The 14,756-nt window shown below is 46.5% G+C and overlaps 1 protein-coding gene across 1 annotated transcript in view; it reads left to right on the forward strand.

Annotated features, from left to right (window-relative positions):
• The first annotated feature begins 400 nt into the window (after nt 1-400).
• ACAT1 (acetyl-CoA acetyltransferase 1) overlaps nt 401-14,756 on the forward strand; it is a 53,074-nt gene continuing 38,718 nt past the window's right edge. The window contains exon 1 of the mRNA XM_045839858.1: nt 401-670. Within this exon, the coding sequence (XP_045695814.1) occupies nt 599-670 (72 nt within the window). The 5' untranslated portion in view covers nt 401-598. The remainder of the gene's footprint in view (nt 671-14,756) is intronic.

A 14,756-nucleotide genomic window follows, 5' to 3' on the forward strand; every position in this document is an offset into this window, starting at 1 on the left:
GAATACGGTTAATCCTTATTAATTGTTCAGTAAAGTTAGCCATTACATATTCTGTTTCTTGCCTTCCTCCATCTGCTGAAAAACAACTGCCAAATTATCTCATCATATATTAAAGCTAATCAGGTTACTTAAAAATATTTTTCATGACTTTCCTTTGTAACTTGTGGTTATAACTTAAACAACGGGCTGGGGCCAGCCCGTTGGAAAGGAAAAGGTCCAGATTAAATTTAAACCACTGATTTTGGAAGGTCAAAGATGGTATAGCCGTGCACTATCAGCGTGGGGGCGGGGGGGGGCGGGGGGGCAGGCATAGGGGGGAGGGCTCCTGGATCGCCTCTTAAACCGCTCGAATCTTTGGTCAGTCAAACCGCAGCCGGGGCTACCCGGGAGCAGGGAATCCGCCTCGCCCTCCTTTGGCTGCCGGCCAATAGCCGCGGGCCTCAGCGAGCGGAGGCTGCAATTGGAGGAAGCCCGGCCAAACAGGGTGCTATCCCGCCAGCCTTCTCGCTGCGAGGCGGGTGGGGCGCGGTGGGGTGAAAGTTGCAGCACCACTGGCTTCGTCAGTGTCCTTGACTTCTTCTCACTGTACTTGGCGACCATGGCTGTACTGGCGGCCCTCTTGCGCTGCGGCGCCCACGGGCGCAGCCTCCTGCTTCGGATGCAGATGCAGGTGAGAGGGTCTGGGACCCGGGAATCTGCGTGCCGTTTCTCGCCTTGGCAGGGTCAGGCCTGCGGGCCAGGCAGAGCGCGAGTAGTAGGCCCCAGGGGACCCCTCCCAGTGACCCACGTCCAGAAAGCTCCCCCAATCCCTCACAGCGCGCGCAGCCTCAGTGCTGTTACAAAGCGCGTTTCCCTTCCTAGGATTTCTTCTGTGATCGTAATAATCGCTTACTGGTAGGCCACTGGTAGGTCACTGGAAGGGGCCACGTCGTTTAGCAGGCGGAAATACGGATTGGCTCTGGCCTTGTCTGGTTGTATCCAAGGCCCATAAAACCATAAAACCATTTCCTAAAACCACTTTAAAAATAAACATATCTGAGAGCCAGGGTCCGGGTGGGGAGGAGGGCTGGGTGGTGGGGAGGATTGGTTCCAGGTCTCGTCATTCTCAGGTCCCCTTATATAATATGGCATAGCATTTCCTTATAACTGCAACCCTCCCTGTGTATTTTGTCATCTCTAGAATACTTACAACACCTAAAACAGGGTATATGTTGTGTAAATAGTTGTTATTACTGCATCGTCTAGGGAATAATTACAAGGGGAAAAAGTCTGTAAATGTTTAGTACAGGTGCAGCCATTAATCATTTTAGGCTTAACTACATGGTACACGTTAACAATAGTGGAACATTTTTGCCAAAATTTTTAAAAAAGATTTTATTTCTAGAAAGAGAGGAAGGAAGGGACAAAGAGAGGGAGAGAGACATCAATGTGTGGTTGCCTCTTGAGCACCCCGACTGGGGACCTGGCCCTCAACTCAGGCATGTTTCCTGACTGGGTGCCAAATATTTTTTCCATCTGAGGTTGTCTGAATCCCTAGATGCAGAACCTCTGGATATGAAGGACCCATTGTATTTGATAAATGAGTAAAACTTACATTCTGAAGGTGTCCAGAGACCTGTTTCTCCTCTGGATGTTGTGTTTAGGGAATACAGGCATGACATCCTTGAAAAAAAAAAAGAATTCCTTTCTGGTGTATCAAAGCAAGGTAGCTCACATCACAGATTTAGGATCTAACAAAACCTAAGGTAGGGGTGTCAAACTCATTTTCACCGGGGGCCACATCAGCCTTGCGGTTGCCTTCAAAGGGCCAAGTGTAATTTTAGGACTGGATAAATGTAACTACTCCTTAACAGTCAGGCAAGAGCTTGATGCTGCCGCTGGGTAGAAACAAGGTGCCGGGCTGGATAAACAAGGTGGAGGACTGGATTCAGCCCTCGGGCCTTGTGTTTGCCACCTGTGCTCTAAGGAGAATGTAGAGAACATGGTTGGTGAAGTGTGAGCTTTCCTGCTTCGGTTGGGATTTTAAACTTTGAAATGTATTTATTCCAAAGTTTATTCAAGTTATTTTGGAACAGTTAAGATTTGACCCAAGTCACTGGGGTCGATTGATATTTTTGTTTTTGTCATAATCACATGTCAGGGAAGATTGACAGGGGAGGAAGACGATAGTGTAACAATAGTTTTCCTCCCAGATGTGAAGTAACTAGTGAGCATTAGGTGAGCAATAGGTGAGCATTATACAAGAGATTGTGAAAAAATAAATGTAGAACTTGACAAATAATGGATTGCAGATGTGGAGACAAAGGAAAAGGAAGAGTATGAAATTAATTCCAGTATCTGAGATAATGGAAAAGTCAGGAGGAGGAGGTTTCCAGGAAAGTTGATTTCTTAATCAGCATATTTGTTAATTTCATGGGATGACTTGGGAAATCAAAAAATGTTATTAGGGTAACCTGCATTTCAACCAGTGTTGACCAGGTGCACTAGGTGAACTAAGTGCTCTGTGTAAAAAATGGAGGGGCAAGAGCAGAACCTTCTTACAGCTCGAGTTTACAGTTAAACGTAAGTGCTGCTAATGAGAAAAATGATGCTGTAGGTTATATACCATATGGCTTACTGTGTTCATCTTTTTAAAGTATATTTTATTGTTCTGGCTGGTGTGGCTCAGTGGATTGAGTGCCAGCCTGTGAACCAAAGGGTCGCTGGTTCGATTCTCAGACAGGGCACATGCTCAGGTTACAGGATAAATCCCCCGCTGAGGGCACAGAAGAGACAACCACACATTGATGTTTCCCTCTCTCTCTTTCTCCCTCCTTTCCCCTCTCTCATGAAATAAATGAAATCATTTTTTAAAAGTGTATTGTATTAAATATTCTATTACAGTTGTCCCAGTTTTTCCACTTTTGGCCCTCTCCACCCAGTTCCTCCCTTCCCTCCTATGATGCACCCTCCCCCACTAAGTTCATGTCCATGGGTTGTGCATATAAGTTGTCATGTCCTGTGCATATAAGTTCTTAGGCTTCTCCATTGTCTATACTGTTCTTAACATCCCTTGTCTATTCTGTACCTACCAATTATGCTTCTAAATCCCTGTGCCTTTTCCCTCATTTTCCCCTGTTCCCCCTCACAGCTGATATCCCTCCAAATGATCTCCATATCTATGATTCTGTGCCTGTTCTAGTTGTTTGCTCAGTTTGTTTTTGTTTTTCAATTGTTGATAGTTGTGAATTTGTTGTCATTTTAACATTCATAGTTTTGATCATCATCTTTTTCCTAAATAAATCCCTTTAACATTTCATATAATAAGGGCTTGGTGATGATGAACTCCTTTAACTTGACCTTTTCTGGGAAGCACTTTATCTGCCCTTCCATTCTAAATGATAGCCTTGCTGGATAGAGTAATCTTGGATGTAGGTCCTTGCTTTTCATGACTTGGAATATTTCCTGCCAGGCCCTTATTGCCTGCAAGTTTTCTTTTGAGAAATTAACAAATGGTCTTATTGAAACTCCTTTGTAGGTAACTCTTTTCTTATCTCTTGCTGCTTTTAAAATTCTCTCTTTATCTTTAATCTTTTGCATTTTAATTATGATGTGTGTTGGTGCAGCCCTCTTTGCATCCAACTTGTTTGGGACTCTCTGAGCTTCCTGGACTTCTATGTGTATTTCCTTCCCTAGATTGGGGAAGTTTTCTTTCATTATTTTTTCAAATAAGTTCTTTAAAAAATATTTTTAAAAAGATTTTATTTATTTTGGTTGGTACAAAATAGACAGGGAGAGGTTAAGAATAGTATAGGAAATAGAGAAGCCAAAGAACTTATATGTACAATCCATGGACATGAACTAAGGGAAGGGAATGTGGGTGGGAGGTGTAGGGCAGAGGGGATTAAGGGGGGAAAGTGGGACAACTGCAATAGCATAATCAATAAAATATATTGAAAAAAGATTTTATTTTTATAAGGGAAGGGAAGGAGAAAGAGAGGGAGATAAACATTAATGTGTGGTTGCCTCTCTCATGCCCCCTCCTGGGAACTTGGCCCACAACTCAGACATGTACCCTGACTGGAAATAGAATGGCAGCCCTTTGGTTTGCAGGCTGGCACTCAGTCTGCTGAGCCATGTCAGCCAGGGCTCAAATAAGTTTTCAATTTCTTGCTTTTCCTCTTCTCCTTCTGGCATCCCTATGATTCTGATGTTGGCCCTTTTGGAGAGGTCGCAGAATTGCCTTAAACTCTTCTTGTTTCTTTGAATTCTTGTTTTTTCATTTTGTTCTGGCTAAATGCTTATTTCTTTCTAATGTTCAAAATCATTGATTTGAATCCCGGCTTCCTTCCCTTCACTGTTGGTTGGTTTCCTGTGGATTTTGCTTTATTTCCCTTAGTAGAACCTTCATTTCTTCCCTTATGCTTTTGCCATATTCAGTGAGATATTTGAGCATTCTGACCAGTGTTTTGAATTCTGTGTCTGATAGGTTGGCTATCTCTGCATTGCTTAGTTCTTTTTCTGGGGTTCTGTTCCTTCATTTGGGCCATACTTCTTTGTCTCCTCATTTTGGCAGCCTCCCTGTGTCTGTATACCAGATAGAGCCACTTTGATTATGTTTTAGAGCACCTCTTAAGTTGTGTGGGGCAACTGTGGCTCCATGTGTGGGGGAGGGGTCAAAGAAGGGACACTGCTTCTGTTGGTTGACTTCTGGGGGCTTGCCTAGCTCTCATCCTGTTTCCAGTCACTTCACCCACTTCTCGTGTATGACTGGCTCCCCTTCAGCTGCTGTTCTGGTTGTGGTCCCCAGGGTGGGTGGGTTTGTGGATGTTCGACTCTCCTGAGAAACCGGTGGTTTCTTCCACTGCCCCAAACTCCAGTGAGTTTACAGCCAGAAGCTATGAGGCTTTCTTTTTTCCTAGCACTGCAGCAGTGGGCTACGTGGTCTGGCCTGGGGCTGGGCTCACTGGCTCATGAGGTGTCTTTCTGATTTTTATCCACCACACATGAATGCCGGGCTGCCCATTCCGCGGTTTGCTGCTGTGTGGCGGTCTCTCTTCCTCTCCCTCTCTCTGCCCCTGGCTCTCTGCCGCCACACCAAGTCCTCTCCACTCCAACTCCCCGTCTCGCCCCTCCTACCTGTCTGGATGAACATAGCTTCTTTAAAGACTTGGATGTCAGACTTCCATACAGTTCTGAGTGTTTTTCTGGGTGATTTTTTGGCAGCTCTGTTTTTTGTTTTTAAGTTACCTTCTTATGGTTGTACAATGAGGTGAGGCGTGTCTACCTACCCCTCCACCTTGACTGGAAGCCCATTACTGTGTTCATTTAATTGAATTCTAGGAATTCTTTGTACAGGCATGGCTTGGAGATATTTCAGGTTTCTTTCCAGACCACCACAGTAAAGTAAGTTGTAATCTTTTTGTTGATGGAGGACCTTGCCTTCAATTTGTGAAAAATAGAGCATCTGTGAAGCACAATGAAATGAGGTACAGTAAAACTTAGTGGAGCTTGGTTCTTCTCATCGATGCAGGAAAGAATCACAGATCAGTCCGATGAAAGTGGATGAGTAAGAGTTTTATTAGTATGTCCTCAAGAGAGGGAACAGGCCTGCTGAGAGGGGTGAGAAGGGCGAGTGGTGGAGAGTGTCCTGAATCTGCTGCCTTAAGTACATGTGTGATTGTATTAGCATAAGGGAGGGATTCTTGATTGATTGATGGATACTTTGGTGATATAGCTTTAGTCTCTTCTGTGCATGTCTTTTCTCATGATTCTCCTTGACTGCCCATATGGGGGTAGGGGGTAGGAGTGGAGGCATGGTAAAATCACAATGGAAATTTTGCTAATATGGGCAGGTAGCTATTTCAGCTGTTTGCCTTGGGTCAACAAATGTGGTGGCCCCCTTCCTCTTTCCTCCCACTGCTCATTTCATTTTTTTTTAAAGAAGATTTTTTTTAAAGATTTTATTTATTTATTTTTAGAGAGGGAAGGGAGGAAGATAGAGAGAGAGAGAGAAACATCAGTGTGCGGTTGCTGGGGGTCATGGCCTGCAACCCAGGCATGTACCCTGACTGGGAATTGAATCTCCGATACTTTGGTTTGTAGCCCGCGCTTAATCCACTGAGCTACGCCAGCCAGGGCCACTGCTCATTTCTAACTGCTGTCTAATGTTCTCCCATCAAACAGTAGGAACCCAAATCTTTGGGGACTACTGCTTTCACTGCTTCCCGCCAGACAGGGGCATCACAGTAATCTTGTGTTCCCATGCTTGCTAACTGTTGGTCGGGTGAGGTGAAAGGAGGTGTCAGGTGAAGGAACAGTCTGCAATAGATAGTTGAGGCTGTAGTCTCAGAGGCTAATATCCTTCTGTAATGGTCATTTGTAATTTTATGGCTTCTATTCTGGAAGAAGTGAATTTAATTAATAGGTTAATTATCATTGGTCCCAACATTAGTCGTGTTAGGACAATTAGTAGGAGAGCTGCAAAAGGGAGGAGCAAAGACAAGAGTCATGACTTTGTATCCCAAAATGAAGTTGATGTTTTAATTTTGGATGTGGTCTCAGGGACACCTTGAATGTTCTGTTATACTTGTCCTGATTCGTTGACATAGGAGCAAAACTGCTCCTTGAGATACAGACACGTGCCTCTTTCTGAGGCAGTGAGGAGATCTAATGTGTGTCTATTCTAGAGGGTGACCATGCTAGGGAGTCTGTCTGCTCCTGGAGGAATGCTAAAGTCTCCCCTGTTCCAGTTAGTGCTTGGGCAATGTCCTGGGACAGGTGATGGTGGATGCCTAAACAGGCTCCCTGCATTTCTGTTACCATAGACGGGAGAATGCCTATGAGTGATACTGGGGAAGTGAGGGGACCAGCCCTCTCGATTAAGTGTCCCTGTGCCCTAAATGGGAATGAGAGACTGGCATTTTCCCAGGTTATGGAGACATCAGGAAGGACATACTCAAGGGAGCCAATTCCTCTCTACTGTGAAGGGAGGGTCCAATATGCCTTAGACCTGCAAATCCAGTATACTCTTTCTGACTGGGGTAGTCTGCTGCCAGGGTGATACCAACAAGCTTAATAGGCGGTTTCAACAGAGACATAATTGCCATTAATTTTTTTTATTTGGTCCCTTACTACTGGACCCCTCTAGGCTACTAGAGAGTCTGCCACTAGAAGATCAACAGTAGGGTTGTGGAATTGGATTTCATTTATTAATTTAGTAAAGATAGAACCCAAAGTGTGTAACTACTTGGGAATTACAAAAGAGAGTAGTGTAAGAATTTGTTTTCTGTGGAAGAAACTGGTTGACTTGAAAGTAGGGTCTGCCTTGACAAGGCATTTTTGGTGAGCTTCTATGTAAGGGCAGAGTAGGAATGACTGGCTTTGGAAATCAGTTGTGTAAAAAGTTTGTCTGATATCCTTTCAGAAATGTGTGGTATTGTGGTTAGAGCAATTCCATGGACAGTGTTAGTGCAAGTAGAATCTGGGATTAGGAAACTCTGTTGACACTGTCAGAAGCCTTCCTACCAGTGTACACCCTGAGGTATTACTAGTTGTGTAACAGGAATAGCTGTGTTGGAGCCAACCAGGTTATTTATGTGAGAAAATAGGGCCCATTAAGGGGAGCACTCACTGCTGGGAGAGAAGGTTTTGGGACATTGTTTAATGAGGTTTTGGGTTATGAAACCACACCATGGATTGGAGTCTAGAGTTTTCTGGTCTAGAGTGGTGGAAACATTTCCCCATTGATATGGGGGTAGGAGTGGACATATCCTCAGCTGCAGGTGGAAAGGCAAAGACAGCAAGAAGTGTTTAGCCTTAGGAGTTGGACTGTGTGGTTTTCCAGATCATAAGCTGTCTCGTGTTAGGACTGGGCAGGAATAGATAAGAAAAGAGAGAAAAAGAGTAGGCTCTTTCAAAAGACAAGTTTGAGATCATCTAGTGCAGGTGTGTCAAACTCATTTTCACCAGGGGCCACATCAGCCTCAAGATTGCCTTCAAAGGGCCAAATGTAATTTTAGGACTGTAAAAATATAACTACTCCTTAACTAGGGGCACGGAGCTCGGCGCTGCCTCCAGGTAGAAACAAGGTGCCAGACCAGATAGAACAAGGTGGAGGACTGGATTTGGCCCATGGGCCTTGTGTTTGCTACCTGTGTTCTAGTGGCTCACAGAAATATGTGGAATCATTTTGTCATTCCACTGGCTCAGCTTAGCTTGGGAATGGTGAATCCAGCTGGAGATACTCAGGACCTTGCTGTCTGTTGGAGAGGATTTAAGAATTAAGAGAAGCCCTATCCATGAGGGTTGTTGTTGAGAGTTGGGGGAACCATCATTCCAAACCTTTCTTAAGACCTGGGCTCCCAGAAGGTACAGTGGGGTAGTGGAGTCCTGGCTAGGCTTTTTTTGTTGCAGGCTAAATTCCCTCAGGATGGTTTGGAACTAGGCTTCTAGGGAGGAACTCTCTGTCCAGTAGGAGTTATGGATATAGGAAGGGTCAGTCATATAAGGCCTCAAAAGGACTAAACGTTAGCCGAGCCTCGGGGCCTACTCTAGTCTGGAGTAAGGCTGTTGGTAGAGACGCCTTCCAGTTGAGAGATGTGTCCTGAGTAATTTTTCTTTACAAATTTAAAACTTCAACAGACTTCTACAACTTTCACAAACCTTTCTACAGCTTTAACAAACTTTTTTATCCATTCAGAAATAACCATCTTTAGAAGAACTCGCTTTCAGTTCTGACCCTTTGAAATTGCATCTGCATTCCTTATGCCTTCTATTACTAAAATCATACAATTTCTTTCCAACTTAATTTGAACTTTTAACTCCTAGAAATCTCAATTTCCAATGATGACCAAAAAGTAAGCAACCAGCATTCCGTGTAGATTGACTTTTATGAACACATTTTATTGTTGCTGAACAGCAAGTGGGGTCCTGCTGCCCGCAGCCACCCTCTAGGCAAAATTCTGGAGGCAAAGGTTTGGTGATAAAGGAAAGGAGTTTTTATTCAAAAACTACACAGTTTTGGAATAACAGCTTTCCATATGCATTAGTCACTTAAGCCCATCACTTAAGGCTAAACTTTTTTTTTAAAGATTTTATTATTTTTATGTTTTTAGACAGAGGGGAAGGGAAGGAGAAAGAGAGGGAGAGAAATATCGATATGTGGTTGCCTCTCACATGCTCCCTATTAGGGACCTGGCCCAAAACCCAGGCATGTGTCCTGGCTGGGAATTGAACCTGCAACCCTTTAGTTTGCAGGCTGGTGCTCATTCCACTGATCCACACCAGCCAGGGCTCTTTAACTCTTTAGTTACAGTTTCAATCACTTAAACCTATCAATTAATGCTAAACTCTTTCACACTAGAGTTCTCCTATCATTTTCTCTGTTTTTAATTATCTTATTTCTATAGGATTAATTTACAAACTAAAACAACATAAGATACAAAAGCTACACAATGGAAGAATGACAGGCTTTTGCCTCAGAACTCTTCCCCTCTGGAACACCCAAAGCATAATAACTCTGACACCTTGTCTTGCAGCCTTTCAAGTCTGGGCAGGTTCACACAGGATTTGGGCAGGTGGAAGAAAATTCACGGAGTTGTGGGGATCCCCATTTTCAAGGATGAGGTGATACACGCCTGCTGTAAGCTGTGTGCCACTCTGTGGGAAGTCCCGATTCCCTTATATACTAAATGTATACAAAGCTGGCAGGGTGCCAAGATATTATATAATAGAGCATGGTTCTGCACATGCAGTCCCAAACTCAAGGTTATATGAATACTCCTCAATCATTCTTGCCCAGACATCCAGGTAAGGGAGCCTGACTGACTCTATTTTCCCTACAGTCCACCCCTTCAGGGTTCTTCACTGTGCAATCTATGTGAGGGTGTCTTCTGCAAGGGTCCATTGGTGAGGAGGGCAGAGCCCTACACCCAGATGCTGCAACAGCTGTACAAACTGCAATAGCACGCAACTGAAACACAACCGCTGCCATTGAAGACACACTGACCCCTGCCATTCAGTGGTTAGGGATGTCCACCCTTCCTACAGGGGATCACCTGTCCAGTGTTTGATAGTATGGGTCTCAGAAGCTAATGCCCGTGGAGCTTGGCTAACATTGTGATGGACATCTGGAATGCACACACAGCATTCGGCTCCAGTTAGGGCACATACCCCGCCTTGTGATGCAGTGAGCATATCTAAGGCCATACAATTTTATAGGGCAACTTTTCTCAATACACTTCGTTATTTACGAGGCTCAAGGAATCCTGTGCTGCATTCAACACATGAGCAGTGAGCAAAGCCAAAGCAGTTATCTCAGTCTCAGTGACTATAGAAGCAGCTTGAGGAGAAGAAACAGCTAATGGGTAATACCACCAGGGAGTATGCTATCCCCAGTGTTGTGCCTTAAACACTTCCCAATTGGTTGGCTGGATTGCAAGAGCTTTCTGAACTGGAGCAGGCAAATAGGGCCATCCCCAGGTAATGGCCAGTCCAATTTCCAGGTAGGTGGGAACTGCAGCCCATGCATCATCTCACGCCTCTCAGTCATGCTTTAGAGTCTGAGTCTGACACAGGCCTGTTGGAGTCCAATCCACTTGGGCTTGTCCTCTGAGGTTCTCAGTACAAAGGGGAGCTGGCTCTGCCAGCCCCACAGCCTCAGCTGTGAGCCACCCCGAGCCCTCCCATATGGAGTAGCTGATGACCCATAGCAGCCTGGGCCAGTCATACCACTGCTTTGCCCCAGCGTAGATGTCAATCCAGGTCTCATTCCACAAGGGATGTGCACTGTTCCACTGGTGGTGTAACCAAGACCAATTTGAGACAGAAGCTGGAGAGATGTGCCATGGGAGGCCGGCCGATGTGCTCTGGGAAAGTTCAGTGCAGACCCAGCATGCTGATTGGTTAGCCTCTGAGGCATAGGCATGTACCCAGTCCTCTAAGGGCTTTGTATCCTAGGGGCAAAAAGATAAAGCAGTTACTGGAACTCACATTGACAAATCATGACCCTCAGGCAATAGAGAAGCAAGTTTCTGGTTAGCCAATAAGACAGTGGCTGGCAGAGGGTTCTTCCTGGACGTGAATACCATACTTTCCCATGCCTCAACTGGGGGTTCAGCATCTATTTGCAACAACAGTGGAGGACTCATAATGGTCCATAGGGATATCATGGAGGTGCCATGGAGAAGCATTTCATGGTCTGCTGGCCGTGGGTATATTACCCGCAAGATTCAGGGCCAGGTCTCAACCACCGAGGGCACTATTTACAAGTTCCTCTCCACCTCTTGTCCCCAAGGGGCAACAAGAGCCACCCAGCGCATGTGGGGGGCTTTTATTTCCCAAGGCCACGTCCAAGTGGCCATTTGCCCTTGCTCTAGGCCCTCAGGGGTGGGCAAGAGAATATTCCCCTGTTTTCCCATGCCTGGTTTCAGCAAGGCATCCTTAGTCTGTACCTGCAGCTGAATTTGAGCTGTAGTCTGGTGGAATGATGCTTCCACCAGAGCTGGGTCCCTCCTCTGACTCCTCTCGTTTAGAATCTGGAGGACAGTCCACAAGCATTTCATCCACTCCCCCAGCATGGGGGTGGGTGCTGTGGCTTACAGGCCCTGCTTTAAGAGACCATTGTACTGTTCAATCATCCAGGCAGCTTGGGGGTAATAGGCCACATGGAACTTTTAGTCAGTCTGCATGTCTTGGTCCCACTGTTGCACCAGGGTTCCTGCAAAATGTGTGCCCTGATCACTTTCAATGCTCAAGGGCCGCCCGTAAGCAGCGCATAAGCACTCTAGTGCATCAATCATGGCTTTCTAATCTGGGTGGTATGCAGGGTATGCTGTTGAAAGTCCAGTAGCCGTGCCTACACATGTGATTGCATACCTGTACCCCTCTGAACTAGGAAGGGGCCTGATCATGTCAACCTGCCACTGGGTGAGTGGTGCCTGTCCCCACACCACCTGCCCAGTAGTTCCCACAGGCCTCTGAGGATACTCTTGTGAGGAGACAACACACAAACTTCCTTTACCTCTGCTAAGGTGTCAGGTAACTGCCAAGCTTTTATAGTAGACCACAATGTCTTCTGCCCAGCATGTAAGAGGTGACAGTATGGCTACTGGGTGACATCTGTTCCTGATGGGCTGGTAGGAACCGTTTCTAGCCTCCACACCTTGGCTGGCTTGTTAGCCACCTCATTCCCCAGGGAGGCAAGGGGTGCATGCACAATCACATGATAGACAGCAATTAGTTTCTGGTGGCCTAATTCCCAGAGGTCTTGCCACAAGGCCTGCCCCCATAATGGTCTGTGCATAACCATCCATTTATTTGTATGCCAGGTAATCCATAATGTTAGCCCCCAGTATACTGCCCAACTATCTGTGCAGATAGTCAGGGGAGGGGCTTCATTGGATGCCACAAGCCATAAGGCTCTCAGTTCTGCCCACTGGCTACTCTGGTCTCCTCTAGTGTCAAACTGATCATGTCTGTTTCTGTTGAATTACCACAGCAGTCCATGCAGCAGGCTGGCCCCTGCTGGACTCATCAGTGTACTATGCATCTGAGGGAATAAGTGCCTGCCCTTGCTGGAAGGGACTAGCTTCCATTTATTCTATGGGGGCAGGAGCAGTGGATTTTTCATCTACATAGGTAACAGGGTCCAACACTTCCTGCAACTTGGCCTGTAGGGATCTAGTTGACAGAGTACTTTTTTGTTGCAGGTAAGTCCCCCGCTTAGCTAATGTGGTGTCTGAGCCATCCTACTGTGAGGCGAGGCTGTCTGGTCTTGGGCCAACCTTGCAATGGGATACGTGGTTCTTACTGTCATGGGGAGTCCCTAGTGTGGCCTCTGTGGCCAAAAGGGCAGCACACACCGCTGCCAGTTGCTTTTCAGTCAGGGGTACTGTACTTCTCCTTTCCGTAGTTGGGACCAGAGACCCAGAGGTTGATGTAGCCGTTCTGATCCCTGCCGAAGACTCCACCCAAAGTCTTCCTGTGTCACATGCACATCTAGCTCACAGGGTCCAGAGCATGCAAGGCCTGGGCGTGCTTAATGATGCGCTTCACTCCTTGGAACACTTGCTCTAAGGTTGGGGTCCAGTCCCATTTCACTCCCTTTTTTACCAAAGTGTACAAGGGGCAAACAACTTGATCAGGGTGGGGCACGGACACTCTTCAGTACTCAGCAGGCCCAAAAATGTCTGGAGCTGTCTCACAGGGGTAGGGGTAGGGGTAGGGGTAGGATACACCTGGATTTTATCTGTCACCGCAGCAAGGATGACTTTTGTGTTACCTGACGAGACAACCCCCAAGAATTTGACAGATAGTCCAGGCCCTTGCACTTTGGCCTCGCTGATGGCCCAGCCACATGATTTTGGGTGTGACGGCACTTGTGGCACTGCCTTCTCTAACTCTGCAAGAGAATCACTGGTCAGGAAGACGTCATCAATGTAATGGGGCAGGTGTGGCTCTGGAGGCTGTGGCCACTTAGCCAGGTCTTCCACTGCAAGCCCGCTGCAGTTAGTTGGGCTGTGCAAGTCCCCTTGAGGGAGCACTGTAAAGGTGCCTTGTCAGCCCTCCCATGTGAAGGCAAACTGACCATGACACTCCAGAGCAGTATCAGTGGAGGAAAATGCATTTGCTAGATCAACCACAAAGTGGTAAGTTCCCAGCTCATTGGTTAATTGGTCCATCAAGTCCACCACAGAGGGGACCACTGCATGTGCTGGGGGAATGACATTGAGCTCCTGGTAGTCTACCATTATTCTCCATGTGCCATCTGGTTTTCTCACTGGCCACATGCGGGAGTTAAAGAGACTGTGAGCGGCCCTAATTACCCCCACTTTTTCCACCTCCCCTATAGTAGTTGTGATCTCTTCATGTCCTCTGGACAGCTGGTAGTATTTCACTACCATCACCCATCAGGGATGGCAACTGGACAGGGGGATGCCCAGCATGTCCCTGCGTAATGGCTTTTACCACTCGCATTCTCAGGCAGAACTCTCCTGCAGTGGTGTGTAGCCCCAGTCCTTGGAGCACATCAATACCCAGGATATACTCAGGAATGGGGGACACATAAATAGTATATTCACAGGGGGCCAGTTGCATGGCCTTCAGCTTTACACTGTGCCCCACCCCCCACCCCGTAACCATAGATAGAGGCCTCAGGCCCCAGAAATTTCTCAGGGTTACCATACAGGAGAGTACATTCTGCCCTTGTGTCTACCAGTGCCAGGACTTGCTGAACATCTTTAGGGGACCAATGGAGAGCCAATTCTACATGCTGCCTCTGGTCCCCGGCCGAGCCCCGTCCAACCCCTGTAGGTGAGTTCCTGGGCCTTCCCCCTATTCAGGTGTCCAAAGGATATCTCCTCCCTCTTCTTGGGAGGTTGGCACAGCCAGGTGGTCTTCCAGCCAGACTGGATGGGCCTCTCGGGTCACATCCCCAGGTTTTTTCCTCACTGCTGCCGCCTTCTGGGGCCGCAGGAAACATTGGTCAGTTCACCACAGTTTCCAGAGTTCTAATAAGTAGGCATTTGGCTTCCTATCAGTCTTATTTCCATCTCACAGTAAGAGTTCTTGGAGAAGACTGGATATTTGCATTTGAAAAATGTAGGGAAAGAAAAGCAAGCCCTTCCTAGAGTGACTTTGGTTTCATAAAGCCAATTATCTATAAGTCTTTTAAGATGAATAGAGGAAGTTTTGGAAAGATAAAAGATTTGGTGGGCTTTGATGGTCTGGAGCCACACCTCTGACCCTGTAAAGACTTCGTTTGTAAACAAAGGTAG

Source organism: Phyllostomus hastatus, unplaced genomic scaffold (assembly GCF_019186645.2).
Source record: "Phyllostomus hastatus isolate PE091 unplaced genomic scaffold, TTU_PhHast_1.1 phas_contig_113, whole genome shotgun sequence".
Lineage (NCBI taxonomy): Eukaryota > Metazoa > Chordata > Mammalia > Chiroptera > Phyllostomidae > Phyllostomus > Phyllostomus hastatus.